General features: G+C 51.4%; 5 protein-coding genes across 5 annotated transcripts; 1 reads left to right on the forward strand and 4 right to left on the reverse strand.

Annotated features, from left to right (window-relative positions):
* Positions 1–323: 323 nt before the first annotated feature.
* Positions 324–3,006, reverse strand: LOC129590991 (uncharacterized). The gene is made up of 4 exons (XM_055486464.1): positions 2,871–3,006; positions 2,371–2,721; positions 1,534–2,088; positions 324–1,458 (listed from the first exon to the last, which is right to left on the reverse strand). Exons 2-4 carry the CDS (start codon positions 2,717–2,719, stop codon positions 497–499), a joined length of 1,866 nt encoding a protein of 621 aa, XP_055342439.1. The 5' UTR covers positions 2,720–2,721; positions 2,871–3,006; the 3' UTR covers positions 324–496.
* A 1,365-nt stretch (positions 3,007–4,371) lies between these two features.
* On the reverse strand, positions 4,372–7,155 carry LOC129590996 (uncharacterized). The gene is made up of 4 exons (XM_055486473.1): positions 7,059–7,155; positions 6,515–6,865; positions 5,745–6,281; positions 4,372–5,504 (listed from the first exon to the last, which is right to left on the reverse strand). Exons 1-4 carry the CDS (start codon positions 7,075–7,077, stop codon positions 4,537–4,539), a joined length of 1,875 nt encoding a protein of 624 aa, XP_055342448.1. The 5' UTR covers positions 7,078–7,155; the 3' UTR covers positions 4,372–4,536.
* Positions 7,156–7,864: 709 nt separating this feature from the next.
* LOC129590909 (uncharacterized) lies at positions 7,865–11,861 on the reverse strand. The gene is made up of 2 exons (XM_055486355.1): positions 11,301–11,861; positions 7,865–8,892 (listed from the first exon to the last, which is right to left on the reverse strand). Exons 1-2 carry the CDS (start codon positions 11,533–11,535, stop codon positions 7,865–7,867), a joined length of 1,263 nt encoding a protein of 420 aa, XP_055342330.1. The 5' UTR covers positions 11,536–11,861.
* Positions 11,862–12,125: 264 nt separating this feature from the next.
* On the reverse strand, positions 12,126–12,896 carry LOC129591018 (uncharacterized). The gene is made up of 2 exons (XM_055486500.1): positions 12,738–12,896; positions 12,126–12,671 (listed from the first exon to the last, which is right to left on the reverse strand). The coding sequence occupies exons 1-2, from the start codon at positions 12,778–12,780 to the stop codon at positions 12,397–12,399; spliced, it is 318 nt and encodes a 105-aa protein (XP_055342475.1). The 5' UTR covers positions 12,781–12,896; the 3' UTR covers positions 12,126–12,396.
* A 765-nt stretch (positions 12,897–13,661) lies between these two features.
* LOC129591010 (tryptophan 2,3-dioxygenase-like) lies at positions 13,662–15,462 on the forward strand. Its single transcript, XM_055486490.1, has 5 exons — positions 13,662–13,758; positions 13,831–14,077; positions 14,201–14,451; positions 14,666–15,109; positions 15,169–15,462. Exons 1-5 carry the CDS (start codon positions 13,729–13,731, stop codon positions 15,442–15,444), a joined length of 1,248 nt encoding a protein of 415 aa, XP_055342465.1. The 5' UTR covers positions 13,662–13,728; the 3' UTR covers positions 15,445–15,462.
* Positions 15,463–17,008: the final 1,546 nt, after the last annotated feature.

Below are 17,008 nucleotides of genomic sequence, written 5' to 3' on the forward strand. Positions count from 1 at the left end.
GCCCAGTTGTACCAGTCCGGTTCCAGTTTTGTAGACTTTTGGGAAGATCTGCTTGATGTGCAGTCATTCTTACGTTTTCGTGATGGCTTTCCTAACATGTTCCGAAAGTGGTAGACTGAGCATTTCGAAGATCGTTCCGGCATTAGCTAATCTGTAACTATAGTACCATAAATGCTTGCAAGTTTCCCCAACGAATCATCAGAATTATTTTAATCGGGGTACGGAGATACCGTATAACCCATGTCACTAGTACCAACTTACACCTTCTGTTACTAACAATTTCCATTGCACTTTGTAAAATGTACAATTCAAACAATCGCATGTGATCACAACGCAACAAAAGCAAAACTAATGTCGTTACACTGATCGAGAATGCTAAAGAAACACTTTCATGACGAAGAAACAAAAATGCAGTCTAATCGCAAAACGAAGCTATACCCCAGCGCGAATTTACCTTACGAAACAGCAACGGCATTGACGCAACAGGGAGGAGAACTCATTCACGAATAACAACGCCACGAGCGGCCGCGTCGACGATTTGCCTCACCGAGACCGCCGACATCCCGTCCATTACATCTCGCGCACCGTTTACCGCCGTGACCTTAACACCGTTCCCCGGGACAAACCATTCCTTTGGAACGGGAGCCTCCGCGTGGACCAGTCCCGGTTCCTCGGGGACCTTCTCCTTGATCTTCACATCGATGAAGCCGCAAACTTTCTCGCGCATTGCCCCAATCGCTGGGTCTTCCTCCACGGCCTTCCGCTTCCTCCCCTTGGGTTTCTTCTCCGGAGGTGCATAGTAGGACACGAACAGCTCCTCGCCCGCCTGCAGGTGGCGCGCCGCAAAGAACCCAATGTGCTGCTGACCGCGCACCGTCACAATGTGCGCCTTCACGTTCTCATTGGCCAAGGAATGATTCACGAAGCGCATCGTATTGCCAAAATCCGCGGCGTCCACGGCCAGCTGCTTGTTCAGCACGAACTGGTACGTGCCGTAGCGGTCGAGAAAATAAGCGGCCCGCTGATTCGCCTCATCCACACTGATCATCTCGCCCGTGTACTCGTCGATGAACTGGCCGGCCTTCACGACTTCCATGATGAACGTCCCGATGCCGGACACGGCAGAACGGCCGCACAGCGTCTTCTTCCTGTGCCCGAAATCCGCGTAGACACCGCACTGGGCGCAGACGTAATGCAGCTCCAGGCATTTGCACCGGTAATGGCGCCGCGCCGGTGTACAGCCCCGCGTGCAGGGATGCGGGCGACGGTATGGGCAGTCGGCCGCGCAGGCGCAGGCTTCGTGGCAGAGGGTCGTGCCGCCGGTTTCCGGGCAGTGGCAGTTGCTCTTGGGGTCTGAACAGGGGAAGCCCGGGTGGTGGCACGGACGGTACTGCTGCCGAAAGTTTCCTACATGTTCCTCCTCCATGCTGATGGGTTCTGGCGGACTGCACGCGATGGCTGTCAAGCAGTTATGATAAAAATTAGCAGCTTACAAAAACTATACCATTTTTTAAACATTAGTTTTAAACGTACCCGGTCGAATCATCTTGGGTTTGGAGTTCCTGCAGCTCCTGACCACTTCCCCAGCAATCCGCCAGACATACCGACACGGCAAGTCCACCAGCTCCGCCAGCTGGCAGTACGTCGGCTGCCGACCGTCCACATCTTCCATCAACCACGCCTTGATGATGGCGCGCGTCGACGGCGGTTCCACGACGCCCACCATGCGCTTCTTCAGCCGGTGAAGATGACACTCCGCTCCGCACGGTCTGCCGGCGGTGTTCGGCTTCACGATGGGACCGAGTTCGATGGGCCATACTTGAGGCGGCACCGGGCAGGCTGCACACGCGAACCGTTTGCAGCGCGGACAGAAGTGTGACGCGGCGAACGCCAACAGGGCCAGCATGTCGTCCAGGGGTCCGTGGCGGGGTTCCTCGACGGCCTCGGACTGGGTGGGCGCCGTGGTGTCGGCAGATTGCGCCGGTCGGGATACATGACGCTCATGGAGGACAACGTTACGCGAGACCAAGGTGAACGCCCTGGCGGTGGGAAGCGGCCGGATCCACGGCAGTTCCTGACGTTCCTCATCTGCAACATGGTCGCAGCTATAGTTTTTAATTTCATCCGCTGCTGATTTCCTTGTTTTGCTTTTATTTATTCCCTTAAGTCTTACCTGAGGGAATATAAAAATTCAAAAAATCTTTAAATCAAATGAATGAATAAAAATTTTTTAAGTAAAGGAATTTACTTAGGAAAAACCTCATTACGAGAAACCGTATTTGAGAGCCACGGCTGCCGTTATCGATTCCCAGTTATGGTAATTGTAAAATCGACCGAGATGGCGTTTGTCTTTTTGCGTCGGCAACTTACCCATGATATAGGAGAACTTGTCATGTCCGAATCCCTCCGGGATGACGCCGTTCTCCGGGAGCGACCGGGGATTCATCCAGGGATTGAGGTAATCCGGCAGCTCCAGCGTTTCCACCTTGACGATATCCAAGGCGCTGAAGGGTAACGGACAGCGCAGGTGCTGATGGAGACCGTCGCTTTCCACGTCGCCGCTGTCCACATCCATGGCAGGAAGATCTCCAGGGGGCGCTAGCGGAGTGATGGAAGATCCTTCCTCTTCGGTGGCTACCGCTGCTCGACGGGCAGCGGTGAAGCGCTTGTTGGCGTTGCGTAGCGTCCGACGGCCGACGGATCCCGCAGTGGACGCCATTCCTGCAACGCTGATACTTATTACATAAAACTATACGCTTTAATAGACAACAACAAGCAAAATAAAAGTACGTAAACCCGCGGTGACTATTTAAACTAATATATCAACAGAAAAAACTGCAAACCAACAGACAGAATAATTATAAAAGTACCTTAAAACTACTACGCGAAACAATTAAACTGAAATTGCTGCTGGAGAACTGAGCATTCAACCAACAAAACGAAAATGATAGTTAAAACAAAAACAATTCAAGAAGTAAAATTCACTGGCGACAGCCAACATCCACAATTCCACACTGACTGGCTCGTTGAATCGGTCAACCCCTGCGCAGTTACTTATATAGACTTTTTAGAAGCGCATGGAATCAGCTCAAAAGCTCTAAAGAATATGAAGCCTTCAACCCTGATCCCGCCCCCCGAGATTCCAATTATGAGGCCTTCTTTGAGAAGCGTTTTTAACCGGCTATTTCCGCACAACAGAGTCGCCGCCCATTCCATGTAAAATGGACCGGTAAATTCCATGTAAATTCCATTGCGGGGCGCCCAAAGTACCACCCAATCTACTTCAGTTTTTCTTCAACCGTCAGCTAAAACATCCAGACAACACAACGGTCAGCTAGAAAAAAACGTTCGGCTTGCAATCGCAGCACGGTAATTTTTTCTGTGCGCCGTGAAATCGGATCAGCAGTGCATCTCATCAAAAGACGACGACTGAATGTGCAAAAGGTCATCTTCGCTCTATCCAGTGCATACGGTATTTCGATTATAAAGACAGTTCTTGGCGTTGTGGTGATTTCCCCCCCCTCACTGTGCGCAGTCCACTAACACATGTAGCTGGCTACAAGGGCGGACGGACCCTGGTTCTGCGCTCAGCGGCCGCCGACGCCGAAGCGCTTCCATTCGCACAAGCATAAGCAGTCCAGTTTCCAGTCACATTTTAGCCGACAGAAAAAATTCAATAAGTGCGAGCACAAGCAGTCCTGTTTTACCATAGATTTGATAGACTTTTCGGAACATCTGTGTCATCTGCAATATTTCTTCCTTTTCGTGATAGCTTTCGCAACAGGTCCCGAAAGTGGTAGACTGAACAATGGAACATTAAGAAGATCGTGCCGGCATCAGCTAATCTGTGCCTAATATAACTGCTTTCAAGTTCCACAAAAAAACCATCAAATTTTTTTTATCGAAGTACGGTATAACTCACGACACCAGCACCAACTTACAATTTCCGTTGCACTTTGCAAAAAGTAAAACTGCAAGTGTCGCTCTATGCGCCAGTACCGGTAAATTCAGAGCATTACAATCTTGAATCACACGATCCAATCCGAGCATTTTGGCCAATCGAAAAATTCTCAGTACGAGTACAAGTAGTCCAATTTTACCACAGGTTTTATAGACTTTGGGAACATCTGCAACAGTTCTTTTCGTTTTCGTGATGGCTTTCGTACCAGGGTGCGAAAGTGTCAGACTTCGAAGATCGTGCAGGTATCAGCTAATCTAGCTGCATAATAGCTTTCAAGTTCCCCAGCGAACCATCGAATCCTTTTAATCGTGGTACGGAGATACCGTATAACCCACGTCACTAGCAACAACTTACACTTTCCAGTACACTTGGTAAAAAGTAAAACTGCGAACACTCGCATGAAATCAGGAGACCACAACGCAACGAAAGCAAAACTAATGCAAACATTGATCGGCAACGCTGAAGAAGTACAGGCATCATTAAAAAACAATAATGCAGTCTAATCGCAAAATAAAATTACGAACCACCGCGAACTCACGCAACAGCTACGGCACTGACGCAACAAGGAGGAGAAGTCATTCAAGAATAACCACATCATGGGCGGCCGCGTCGACGATTTGCATGACGGAGACCTTGGACATCCCGTCCATCGCATCCGGCGCACCGTTAACGGCCGTGACCGTAATCCCGTTCCCCTGGGCAAACCGCACTCGTGGTGCGGGCGCCTCCGCGTGGACTAGTCCTGGTTCCCTGGGGACCTTCTCCTTGATCTTCACATCGACGTAGTCCCGAACTGTTTTGCGCATATACTCCGCCGGCGACTCTTCCGGGCAGGCCTTCCTTTTTCGTCCCTTGGGTTTCTCCTCCGCAGGTCCATGGTAAGACACAAACAGCTCTTCGCCCGCCTGCAGGTCGCGTGCCGCGAAGAACCCGATGCGCTGCTGCCCGCGCTCCATCACCACGCAGGCCTCCACGTTCTGGTTGGCCAGGGAGTGGTTGACGAAGCGCATCTTACTGCCGAAATCACTGGCATCCACGACCATGTGCATGTTCAGCACGAACTGGTACGTGCCGTATCGTTCCGCGAAGTAATTGGCCCGGTGGTCCGCTTCCTCCACCCCGATCAGCTCCCCCGTGTACTCGTCGATGAAGGCGCCCTGCTTCACGTTCTCCATGATGAACGTCCCGATCCCCGCCACCGTGGACCGCCCACACAGGGTCTTCTTCGTTTGCCCGAAATCAGCGCGGACATTGCATGTGGCGCAGACATACTTCAGCGCTCGGCACTCGCACTCCGGGTGGCGCTGCGTCGGGGTGCAGTCGAAGGGGCAGGGATGCGGCCGACGGTATTCGCAGTCGGCCGGGCAGCCGCAGGCCTCGTGACATATTCGACTGCCGGTATTACGAGGGCAGGGGCACTTGCTCCTGGGATCGGAGCACAACAGTCCCCTGGGGTGGTGGCACGGGCGGTACTGGAAAGCCAGTCCTTTTCCCCGGTGCTGCTTTCCCATGTTGAATGGCAACGGCCGACTGGAGGGGATTACTGCAAACATACCTCACTGGAACACTGTACAAGTGTAACCCGTAGGTTCTCTCGCATCAACGTCAAGAAATACAAAATTACGGGGTACGCCAAACTCTATACTACGGCGCCATGCCGAACTATTTACGCTTTACATGCATCTGACCTGGTCGATGCATGCTGAATAGAAGTATCGATTTATCATAAACTACTCTAAATCCGTGTTGGATTACTAACTTTGTCTGAGTTTTTTTAACGTACCCGGTCGAATCATCTTGGGGTTGGAGTCCTTGCAGCTCGCGACCACTTCGTCGGCAATCCGCCAGACATACCGACACGGCAAATCCACCAGCTCCGCCAGCTGGCAGTACGTCGGCTGACGGCCATTTACATCTTCCATCAACCACGCTTTGATAATGGCGCGCATCGCCGGCGGCTCCACAACGCCCACCATGCGCTTCTTCAGCCGGTGGAGATGGCACTCCGCTCCGCACGGTCGGTCTGCCTCGGTCGGCTTGACGATCGGACCGAGTTCGATGGGCCAGACGCGAGGCGGCACCGGGCAGGTGCTGCACGCGAACCGTTTGCACCGCGGACAGAAGTGTGCCGCGGCGAAGCCCAACAATTCCAGCATGTCGTTCAGAGGTCCGTGGCGGGGTTTCTTGACGGCCGGGGACGGGGTGGGCATCAGTGGTCGAGATATGTGACGATGTGGCAGGAGGATGTTCTGCAGTAGCAATGTGAACGCTCTGGATGAGGGCAGCGGCCGGATCCACGTCAGTTCATGACGTTCGTCATCTACAAAGTAGCAGTAAGTTCTGATTTCGGCCGCTGGAAGTTTTCGTTCTTCGCTTTCTCTGTGCTAAGACTGTTCTAAAATTTAATTAAAATTCAAAGCGGTCTGCTTGGGCAACTTCTGATTAGCCGAAACCGCATTCGAGAGCCACTGACTGAAGTCACTGAATCATAGTTTTCGTAATTTGACAACTGATCAAGCGACGCCATTTGCCTCGTTGCGTTTTGCATCCTACCTAGGATATAGGAGAACTTGTCATGTCCGAATCCATCCGGGATGACGCCGTTCTCCGGGAGCGACCGGGGATTCATCCAGGGATTGAGGTAATCCGGCAGCTCCAGCGTTGCCACCTTGACGATATCCAAGGCGCTGAAGGGTAACGGACAGCGCAGGTGCTGATGGAGTCCGTAGCTTTCCACGTCGCCGCTGTCCACATCCATGGCAGGAAGATCTCCAGGGGGCGCTGGCGGCGGGATGGTGGATCCGTCCTCTTCTGCGGCTATCGCTGCTCGACGGGCAGCGGTGAAGCGCTTGTTGGCGTTGCGTAGCGTCCGACGGCCGACGGATCCCGCGGTGGACGCCATTCCTGCAACGCTGATACTAAATACACGAAGTTAGACGCTTCGATACACAACAGCCAACAAAATGAAAGTGCGAAGTCACTGCGAACTCGATGACTATTAAAATTCAAACAACAGAAAAATTGCAAACCAACAAATAAATAATCATAACAGTATCTTGAAACTACGATGCGAAATGGTTAAGCTGAAATTACGAACCTGCTGGACAACTGAGCATCAATAAACAAAATGAAAATAATGGTTAAAATAGAAAATCGAAGAAAATATCAATTTGACTGGTGATCCAGCAGCAACACTGACTTGCTCACTGTATCGGCCAGTCGCTGAGCAGCTCTTTATATAGGCTTGTCAGAACCGCAAGGATTTAGCTCAAAAGCTATAGAGTTATGTAAAGCCGCACCTTGACCACGCCCTCAAGATTTCTGAGGTTGTCAGAGTGGACACCTGAGAGAACCGTTCTTAGCCGGCTGTTTCCGTTCAGCGGCGTCGCCGCCCATTCCAGATAAATCGGCAAGATTCGGAGCCACCCAAAAGGCCACGCAATGTGCAACCGTTTGGCTGCTTTCGCAGCATTTCGTATCATTTTGCTTTACGGTCCATTTTCCTGTGCGTCGTGAAAGTACAGTTGGTTTTGCATCGTTCTCGTTTAAAACGTCTTATTTTGCAATACAAAATGGTTCTTTGTGATTAGCTGTATCTGTATTGCAGTACTAGCAATGCTAATGGATAGTTGTACCTTCGCGCTACAGATTAATCGCGGCTTGTGCCGTGACCGCCGATTCACTTACACATCGTAGAACATGAAGTTAATATTGCTTAAATTCGGTATGCCGCTAACAGTACATCTTTGTTGGTAGTTCGGAAGCAGGCGCCATGTTGCGGTATCTGAGAGCGAGCAGGTCGGCGTATCGGGGCAAGTGCGAAATCGGAGTCGGTGCAGGCGGACCTCACCACCACGAGTTTCCGACATCCCTTCTATGCCCGACTGCCCCAAACAATACCGGCTACCCGCCGTGGTAGTGGTTGACTGCTACTGGGCCTTCATTGCGGATGTAGCGTGCGTAGCAGCTGCTTTTCCATCTCCCAGCGCGTTGGATCAGGCGGTCTGGTACGTTGTTGCTAGCAGCGGTGGTCGCGGCGCCGATCCGGAAACTGTGCGTGTTAATCCGGTGCTGATCCGGGTGCCCCTCTAAGAGACGGTGAAGTGAGGCCTCAACTGAACGCCTGGTAAGGAAGCGGCCGTCTTGGTGAACGAAGAGAGGGCTCCTTCCAGCCGGCAACATGAACTGCGCATGGGCAAGGTACTTCCGGTAAGCCTGCACGGGACAGACCGAGCGGCCGGTCGCCGCCAGCGCTACGGTGCAGCCTTGCCCGGTTTGGTCGGTCTTGGTGATCTTAAGGCGCACGACGACTTGGTTCCCGCAGTCCGTCAAGTCTTCACGCATGAGAGTGTGCTGAGGGTCGTATCGGTTTTCCCGTGGGCTAGTCACTTCGCCGATACGTAAGAAACCGAAGTACAGCACGGTGAAGACGGCCCATAGCAGCGACTGTTCGAACGGGGAGATTCCGATTCGGCGAAGGTTGTGTTTGAGACGCCGCAATATCTGCAGGGTTACAGGCTGGCGTGTGTCCGGGCGCGGGGCAGCCAGGCGTCGGTAGCCTTGCAGTGCCCGCACCACGAGGTCGTGATCTGTGGGTGGTTTTACGTCCGCTTCGCGATGGCGGTTGTGGATGCCGGCGAGGTACACAGTAACGGTCCGGAACGATTTCTTTATAGTGAACAAGTGAGCGACGTATTCGGCAACGGTGTCCGGTATTGCCGGCAGGCAGTTGACCGATCGGCGGTTACAGAACGCTGCAAACTGGTTGAATGCGGCGTCGTACGTCTTCCTTGTAGATTCGGAGACGTGGGCGCTTAGCAGCCGGTCGAGGTTGACTGTTCGCCGTACGTTTCCAGTAGCTGCGGGAAGATATCCGGGCACGGATCCGGTTGCTCCAGCGCTGATGGTGCGAGCGTTCGGAATCTGTGGTGCTGAAAACGAGACAAAGAGTCAGCGATCGCGTTGTTAATGCCGCGTATGTGCTTTAGCGAGAAGGTCATGTTAGCAGAGGCGGCTGCCGCCAGCATGCGACGCATGATATCTAGTACGCCGGTGTTGGCCGAACGCAGGTTTTCCCACGCCAGCGTGGCGCCTTCGTTGTCACAATGGAAGATCACTCGCTTTCCGTGCAGCCTCGAGCCCCAAACAATTAAACTGAGAAGTATGGGGATCAGCTCTAAGTACTCGATGCACGGTTTTTGCAGAAGAATCCATTGCGGCCAGCGAAGTTGAAACCATGAGCCTTGGTAGAATGCCCGAGTCCTTGAGTACTTGAGGCATCTGTGTACAAGTTGAGTACGTCTGCTCGCGTCCAGTCCGGCTTAATGAAGGACGCCGTACCGTTCCAGGCAGGGAGAAACTCCCTCCACCATGCGAGGTCTTTGTGGAATTCGGCGTTGACAGCAATCGTTCTTTTGTTGCGGTTGTCCGCAAGGAGAGCGATCATCCGACGAGTGAACAGCCGGCTTGCTGGGATGCACTTGGTTGCGAAAGTGAGAGTCTCGATCAGGCTTTCGAGCTGTTGTTTCGTGCAATGATCACGGCTGCTCCACTCTTTTAGTGCGTCTTCAATGTTTCGTCTCTTGTCGTCGGGCAGGCTGAGGATCTGACGGACCGAGTCCAGTTGAATGCCCAGGAACGTCAGCTGAGTCGCGGGCCCCTCAGTCTTGTCGTGCGCCAAGGGGACCCCAAGCTCACTGCACGTCCGGGTCATGGTGTCCATTAATGTGCTGCACTGGTTGCTTCCTGGTTTGCCCAGGAACAAGTAGTCGTCGACATAGTGAAGCATACTGTTGAGACCGGTTACGTCTGACACGATCCAGTGAATTGCACTGGCGAACTGCTCAAACACGTACGGAGACGCCCTGCATCCAAAAGGCAACACGACGTCAAAGAAAAACTCACCGTTCCACTGATACCCGAGGAGGTTCCACTCCGCCGGGCGCACAGGAATCAGTCGGAAGGCGGCTTTTACGTCCATCTTCGCCATCAGCGCACCTCTCCCGAGTTCCGCCAAGATCGAGACAGCGTGGTCTACGGTGCAGTACTCGAGCGGAAGCTGCGTGATGTCGATATAATCGTTCACGCTGTCACCGTGCGGCTGCGATAAATCCAGAATGTTCCGGATATTGCCGTCTTTCTTTATGCGAGCGCCCAGGGCGTTGCAGACAAAGTGTGGCAGCGGTGGGGTAGCGAATGGTCCGATTGTATGACCGGCATCGACTTCTTTGCGTATGCTGGCGGTCACTGCGTGATGATTTTCGCGAGCACTGGCGGCATTCGGTGTTGACCGCGATTTCTGGGGTCCATCATGATAGACTGTGCAACCGTCAGTAAGTGAATTAGAAATGAATAGGCTTAACGAGGGGTCCGGATGGCGGGCGAGCAGTCTAGCGAAGGCGTCGGCTCGAAGCGGCGTCGTGGCTCTTGCCGGCACCGTCGCCCACCTACTTTTCGAGTTTTGGACAGGTAGCCGTGCGGTGCTTGCGGTCCCCGCAGCTGGCGCATGCGTGGACTCTACCGGCACGACACGGTGTTTGGCAGTTACCATAGCTGTAATTCCGGCAGATTTCCCCGTCTGCGGCGGGTGCCTGACGAAAGGGCAACCCATATCCGGGCTGGCCTTTCCTGGGCGCGGAGCAGTTGCTTATGTAGTGGCCAACTTCTCCGCAGTTCCGGCATCGCTCGTCTGCCCGTCTTTCATGGCGTGGTTTGTCGTCCTTCTCCAGTTTCCCAACAAACTCGCCGGCGTTACCCGCTGCATTTTGAATGCAGTCGATATAGGTGTCATCGTGTTGGTGTGTCCATTGGTCAAAATCAAAAGGGTGACCCATCATGTGCGCGCGGAACTGACGATTATACTCGAGCCAGTTGGCGGTCGGAACCCCACGGTCGACGTATGATGCAATCAGATCCATGTACTTAAAGAACCGGGGGCCCAGATCGGGAGCAACATGAGAGCGGTAGCTGGCGAAAACCGTGAATGCACGCACCCACGATGAGTAGGAGTCAATCCTCACTTTCCCGTCTTCTGGCTTGATAGTAACCTTTCCGTTGACAAACACCATCTTTGAGTCCAGCTTCTTCGGCTTTTCGACGCAGTTCTTAGGGAGCAGCAAATCGAGGTCCACGTATTCGGTGAGATCTAGAAGCTTTTTCTGCAGTTTCTTGGAAACCGAGCGAAAATAGGGGGGAAATGGACCTGGGCGGCTAGTGGATGGCATGGGTCCCAGACGACTGAACACGTCGGCGCGGCCCCCGAGGCGGTTGTCAGCGAAACGTAGCGGGGACCCATCCGACGATTCGTTGCTAAGGGAAGAGTGGGAGCGGCTTCGCTTACCTCTTTTCGGTTCGCGCTTCCGTTTACGGGTAACCTCCACGGCGTGGTTCCCGGATTGGTGTACGATTCGGCCGAGATCGTCGCCGATCTGGATTTGCAGCTGCGGTGGCGGCGGCGGCGGCGGCGGCGGCGGCACCGATGGGCCTGGCGGCGAGGTTGTCGATGGCCCCGGTGGCGGGGGCGCTGGTAAGCCTGGCGCCGGGTCTGATGTTGGAGGTAAGACCTGCCGCTCCATGATCGTGATCAGTTTATCGATTTGCTCTTGCTGCTTCTTTTGCTGCTGCACCACTGTCTGAAGCGTGGGCTCTGGGACCTCCGTGGCGGTGGGTTCGAGGACAGCCGCGGCGGGAGGATTTTTAGTCGAAACAGTCCGCTTTGCTCTTGTCTGTGGTGTCTATGATGCTGCCGCGGCCTGTCGTGCGTTTTCGCTTCTTTTAGTCATGTTGGAGGACTTTCGGAAAACTGGGAAGAGTAAAAAACGAGAGGATAGAGGCAGAGTCCTTCAATATGGATGACTCGTGCGGCGATGGAACTGCTCACTGTGCAGATCTATGGCTCAAGAAGGTACGTGAGGCTGGAAAACAGACGGAAATTTACAGATTGTGAAGAGTTTTTAAACATCTAAACGTCAACGATTAACACAAGAGAGCTCAAATGACAAATCTGGAATGATTCAGGCAGTTGAGAGTTAAAGAAAACTGTCAGACGTTACGGAACTACATAGCGCCCGTGTGCAAACAGGCAGAGCGGAAACAAAATAGGTCAAGCAGACGGCAGCGACGTCTGGAAGAGCTGGGCGGCCAAACAGCGGCCACCTGGAATTTAACATCAATTAGCGCGCAAATTGTCCTATTGTTTTTTAATCATTTAATAAGCTTTGTTATGGTGCATCTCACCAAAAAGCGACGATTGAATACGCAAAAGGTCATCTTCCATCTACCTAGCGCATACGTTTTTTCGATAATAAAGACAGTCTTGTGGCGTTGTAGTGGTTCTTCCACCTAGCAGACGTTGCCGAGTTAAAGGCTGGCCACAAGGGCCCAGTGCCCCGACCCATGTAGCTGGCCGCAAGGGTGGGCGGACCAAAGTTTCGCAATTAGCGGCCGCCGAGACGTTTACCAAAGCTGGAGAGGCAGTCGCCGGCGAAGGAGATGATGCTGGCGGCAAGGGTCAGTCCGGTGCGGCTCGTCAGATGCCCCGCAAATCCGTCGGTGTCGGTGTTGTTGACAATGAGCGCCGCCTGCGCCACGATGTCGGCCATGTGCTGGTAGGATTTGCCCTTGCTCTGGATGTCCGCCTGCATTTGCTGCGCGATAGCCACGATCTGCTTGGCCTTGTCGATCGTCACCTGCGTGTCCGTCTGCGCGTAACCTGCATCACGGTGAAACCGTAAATCAAGGCAGACGTTACATTTTTTTTAATGTGCCTAGGACTTACCAATGCATACAGCCACCAACACAAGCACGACCAGCTTCTCCATGGCGAAAGGGTACGGTTTTACGCTGAGTTGATAAAATAGCACCGTAAAAAACAATTATGAGAGAAACATAGAATAAGAAAAGCGTTTTTTGCAAGATTCTCGTCCATTGCGCTGAATCTACGCCCACAACACCGGAAACGCTAACAAGCAGCGAGAGTTCACTGGCACAAGGTGATTTTGATGGCTAGCGCTGCGACAGTCAATCGGCGTTTTTTTGACGAAACTAATGAACAAAAAAAACAACATTTAGCCGGCAGCTATCAGCGGTCTTTGGCCCCGCTTGCACAATGTGTTTTTTATCTATATTTGTTTCTTGATGTTCATGCGGAAGTGACAGTGCATGTCCGACGGAAATACGAATACTGTACGCGGCTGAATAAAATGGCGCAGAAGAACGACCCCGCTTTTAGGCACTCTGCTGCGCATTTCGTACATCGTCATTTTATACGACGGCGCAAACCAGAATGGAACTGATGTTCTAAAGAAGCAATACGTCAAAATTGCCGACGACTGGTTCATTGGCTTATTTTTTACTCGTATTAATTATTTTTCCCTGAATATAAGTGTATATAAGAAGGCAGCTTTGCGGTTTAACATCATGCTGATGTCGTCCTCAGTTTCTTATTAAACGCCGAGTCATTCTTCAGCTGCAGAAAATTAGTGTTTACGTAAACAAACACGCCTGATCAACTGCATCTCCGCTGCACAATCGAAAGCGCGTGTGATTATCGTAGAAACCCGTCAAATTGTTTATTTCTGCTAGAAATACACCAAGAAACGTTCTAAGCTTTGTGAACGTTTCCGGTAAACAATAAAAGCTGATGCTGTGCGTAATTTCCCCGAAGCGACATAGTTTCCGCCAAAACAGCCGTGTAACGAACGTCCTGTATCGCTTAATCGGAGAAACAGTATAAAGGGTTTCTTGGCTTTACCGGAAAACGACATTTAATGTTGACAACAGCAAAGATTTCTTTAACGGTAAACATACTCAAGGCTGTTTACTGTACTACATACATTCTACCGCAACCGATGGCTTTGCATCCCGCTCAGAAAAACGACGTTGCGGATAGAGCCGCAAAAACGGATAGAATCTGTATTCTGCATCACACCGGTGACCGCTCGATTAATAATAAGGAAGATGGCCAGTGTCCGTTTGGCAGGAATGGATCGGTAACGAACGGCATCGTAGGGCGTGATTACGGGGAATATCTGCGGCTGGATTCACTCTTATCGAATGTGGATATGATGAGCGCCCGCTATCTGCCAGAGCCGGTACATGACGAACATCTGTTTATTAGTAAGTGCGTAAACAACCATTATTCTAGCAGTACGTAATGACAACGTAATACATGCTTGTTTGCTGTGCAGAGAGGTCACAAATTTGTGACCAAAGAAAAGGCTTTACGGTTTCTTTTTTCAGCCACCCATCAGACGCAAGAAATGTGGTTCAAGCAGATCCTTTTTGAAATTGACTCAATACGCGACACTTTCCCGGAGAGGGATTCTCTGGATGATCGACAATGCACCACTATATCGCAGCGCCTCCACCGGATCTCCGTCATCTGGAACGTGCTAATCGAACACTTCACCATCCTCCAAACCATGCAGCCTGTGGACTTCATGCGCTTTCGCCACCTTTTGGCACCCGGCAGCGGGTTCCAGAGCCTACAGGTATCCGCTTATAACCACCCATCTTTTTATACCAAAACTCGTCAGAACTGTACGTGTCAACCGTACGTAACGGAGAATATAACATGGTATATTGTACTTTGGCTTTAATTTCAAAGTTTCCAATCCTGGATCTCCTTTTCTTGTTTCGAAGAATGGCCTCGGCATTCTTAGGTTTTTTCTTAAAACCAGGGACCCACTAAGAACTTTATTCTAGTTTCGGCTGATCGAATGCAAACTCGGTTTGACCATGAAGCAGCGCGGCAACCCAACAGCGGTGTGCGGCGCATTCTCTCCGCCTATGCAAAGTACTCTCACGAAAGCCATTTCGGAACCGAGCGTGCTCGATCTGGTCAACCAGTGGCTGGACAACATGGACACCGCGGACTTCGCAGCGCAGTACACCGAAGCCGTGCGCGAGTATTTATCCGACGAGCAACAACAGTTTGACCAGGAGCCGGATGCACACCGGCGCGAAATGCTAAGCAGAAACTTGGCGCAACAGAAACAAGTATTCGAAGTTGTTTTGGATCGGAGCAAGTACGAAGAAGAAGTCCAGACGAAGAAGCGACGAATGAGTTATAACGCCTTCATGTCAGCGCTCAAGATCACATTCTACCGAACCGAGCAGCGCTTCCAATCGGCTTACGCCATCTTAACCGTAATATGCCGACTGCTTTTCTGCGCTAACGGTTTTCTGATTGGACGGTTTTCTTGCAGGCGCTCGTGGACATCGATAGCGCCATGAGCAAGTGGCGGTTTGCGCATATTACAACCGCCCAACGGATGCTGGGCAGCAAGAGCGGACCGTACTCCTCCGGTTACCTCTATCTGCGCTCGACCATCGGTGACCGCTACAAGATTTTTCTGGATCTGATCAACGTCTCGTCGCATCTGCTGCCCGAACCGTATATTCCGCCTCTGAGCTTTCACCGAAATGGGACACTTTTCCCGCGACCAGTGAACGACGTTCTCTTAGCCGGCAAACAAATCTAGTGCCGCCTGTGTATGCTCGTACCGGAAGAGAAAGCGTCAAATAACTGTTCGTGTTTGCTTTTCTAGAAAGCCAAGTGCTCTTTGTCTGGTGCCAGCATGGTACAGTAGCTTCTTAACCAATGTTGCACCATTTTGTTTGCCAATAAAATCTCTGCAAATGACATAATCCACCGACCCCGGCTGAATTTCAGTTAGCCGTTAAGAAAGCTTATTTACTGCATTCTACTGCTCTCATTAAATTTTCGAAATGGCTATGCGCGCCGACAAACCGGGCGCATAGAATTAAGCTGTGCGCCCCGAGTGTTCGGGCGCACAGAATTTGGCTTTGCGCCCCGAATGAAATTTTTACGGCAAAACCAGCTAAGACGCGTAATTAATGATTAAGCTTTGTTTAAGCATCGGATGAAGACACTAGCACCGGAACACGGGTCACCGGTGCAACCGGCCCCGTCGTCCTGGCTGAAGAAACCCCTCGTCTCCTCGCACAAGAGGGTGGGAGGGAGGGAAGAAGGATCTGATACGGAGTAAATGTAGATCAGCTTTACTTCGACAGCAACTAAGATGTACTAAACACAAATGTGCAATCTCTATCCAACATCGTCAAACAGCGTTGCATTACTTCCCTTTAATCAGAGTATCATACTGCGCAGTATCGGGGTGTGCATCCCGATTCCCAACGACACACCCTAATGGCTTTTCTCGACGGGACACTGGCCAGCAAGTCGTCCAGCCTTGTAACCACCTCCGCTGCGTTAACCGACCGGAATTAGCCTTGCTGTTTTGCTACATTTTACGAGAGTTCTGCTAATTCTATTTTGCTACAGTTTTTTGCAAGGGGTGGACTTCGGTGCCATCCTAGATGACCTCTGACAACAGATGTTTTGGGCAACCTCTTCAACAAACCAGGCGATAAAAAGGCAATACACAAAACGAAAATTTAACTATTATGGGTTCTCATATTCTGCAGTTCTCTCTCAACTTCTGTTCTCCTGCAACCAACCTTAAGGGTTAATCGAGTAAAAAAATTAAGTAAAAACCATCAACTACCGGTTTGCGTTAACGCAAATAAATTCACAGGTTGAGGCATATGTAAACTGTGGTCCTCGTATATGTGGGAATAGTACCGCTACTTCAGGACTGACACAATAAACTAGCAACTTTCCTATTATTTCTCCAGATTCTTTTCTGAAAAGCGCATATTACTTATATGAGTTACAGCTTTTGTGTGTTCTGGCATTAAGATACCTCATCAAACAATACAGCGTAATAATTCGACAGGAACAGGACATTTGACTATACAACAGGAAAAGTGAGTGGTTAAATAAGTAAGAAAAGAAGCCAAATACATAAAGTATAAAACCTTCGGAAAAAACATCAAATCGCCGATATTTCTGCGCCCGGAAATTCGGGGCGCAAAGCCAAATTCTGTGCGCCCGGACATCGGGGCGCACAGCTAAATTCTATGCGCCCGGTTTGTCGGGGCGCATAGCAGTCACCTTAAATTGTATGGTTTTACTGTTTTTCGGATGTGTCTTTCTGGGCACCCGCAACGTGGTCGGTACGA

Source organism: Paramacrobiotus metropolitanus, unplaced genomic scaffold (genome assembly GCF_019649055.1).
Source record: "Paramacrobiotus metropolitanus isolate TYO unplaced genomic scaffold, Prichtersi_v1.0 Parri_scaffold0000043, whole genome shotgun sequence".
Taxonomy (NCBI): Eukaryota; Metazoa; Tardigrada; class Eutardigrada; order Parachela; family Macrobiotidae; genus Paramacrobiotus; species Paramacrobiotus metropolitanus.

Excerpts from the sequence above, each read along its gene's own strand:
- LOC129590909 (XM_055486355.1), bottom strand. The coding sequence starts at position 11,535 with ATGGAGCGGCAGGTCTTACCTCCAACATCAGACCCGGCGCCAGGCTTA. Across the intron at positions 8,893-11,300 it reads GAAGCGCGAACCGAAAAGAG|CACCACAGATTCCGAACGCT; the intron begins GTAAGCGAAGCC and ends TCTCGTTTTCAG.
- LOC129590991 (XM_055486464.1), bottom strand. The coding sequence starts at position 2,719 with ATGGCGTCCACTGCGGGATCCGTCGGCCGTCGGACGCTACGCAACGCC. Across the intron at positions 2,089-2,370 it reads CAAGTTCTCCTATATCATGG|ATGAGGAACGTCAGGAACTG; the intron begins GTAAGTTGCCGA and ends ACCATGTTGCAG. Across the intron at positions 1,459-1,533 it reads ACCCAAGATGATTCGACCGG|CCATCGCGTGCAGTCCGCCA; the intron begins GTACGTTTAAAA and ends ACTGCTTGACAG.
- LOC129590996 (XM_055486473.1), bottom strand. Across the intron at positions 6,282-6,514 it reads CAAGTTCTCCTATATCCTAG|ATGACGAACGTCATGAACTG; the intron begins GTAGGATGCAAA and ends GCTACTTTGTAG. Across the intron at positions 5,505-5,744 it reads CCCCAAGATGATTCGACCGG|TAATCCCCTCCAGTCGGCCG; the intron begins GTACGTTAAAAA and ends GTATGTTTGCAG.
- LOC129591018 (XM_055486500.1), bottom strand. The coding sequence starts at position 12,780 with ATGGAGAAGCTGGTCGTGCTTGTGTTGGTGGCTGTATGCATTG. Across the intron at positions 12,672-12,737 it reads GTTGGTGGCTGTATGCATTG|GTTACGCGCAGACGGACACG; the intron begins GTAAGTCCTAGG and ends ACCGTGATGCAG.
- LOC129591010 (XM_055486490.1), top strand. The coding sequence starts at position 13,729 with ATGTTGACAACAGCAAAGATTTCTTTAACG. Across the intron at positions 13,759-13,830 it reads CAGCAAAGATTTCTTTAACG|AAAAACGACGTTGCGGATAG; the intron begins GTAAACATACTC and ends CATCCCGCTCAG. Across the intron at positions 15,110-15,168 it reads CGGCTTACGCCATCTTAACC|GCGCTCGTGGACATCGATAG; the intron begins GTAATATGCCGA and ends GTTTTCTTGCAG.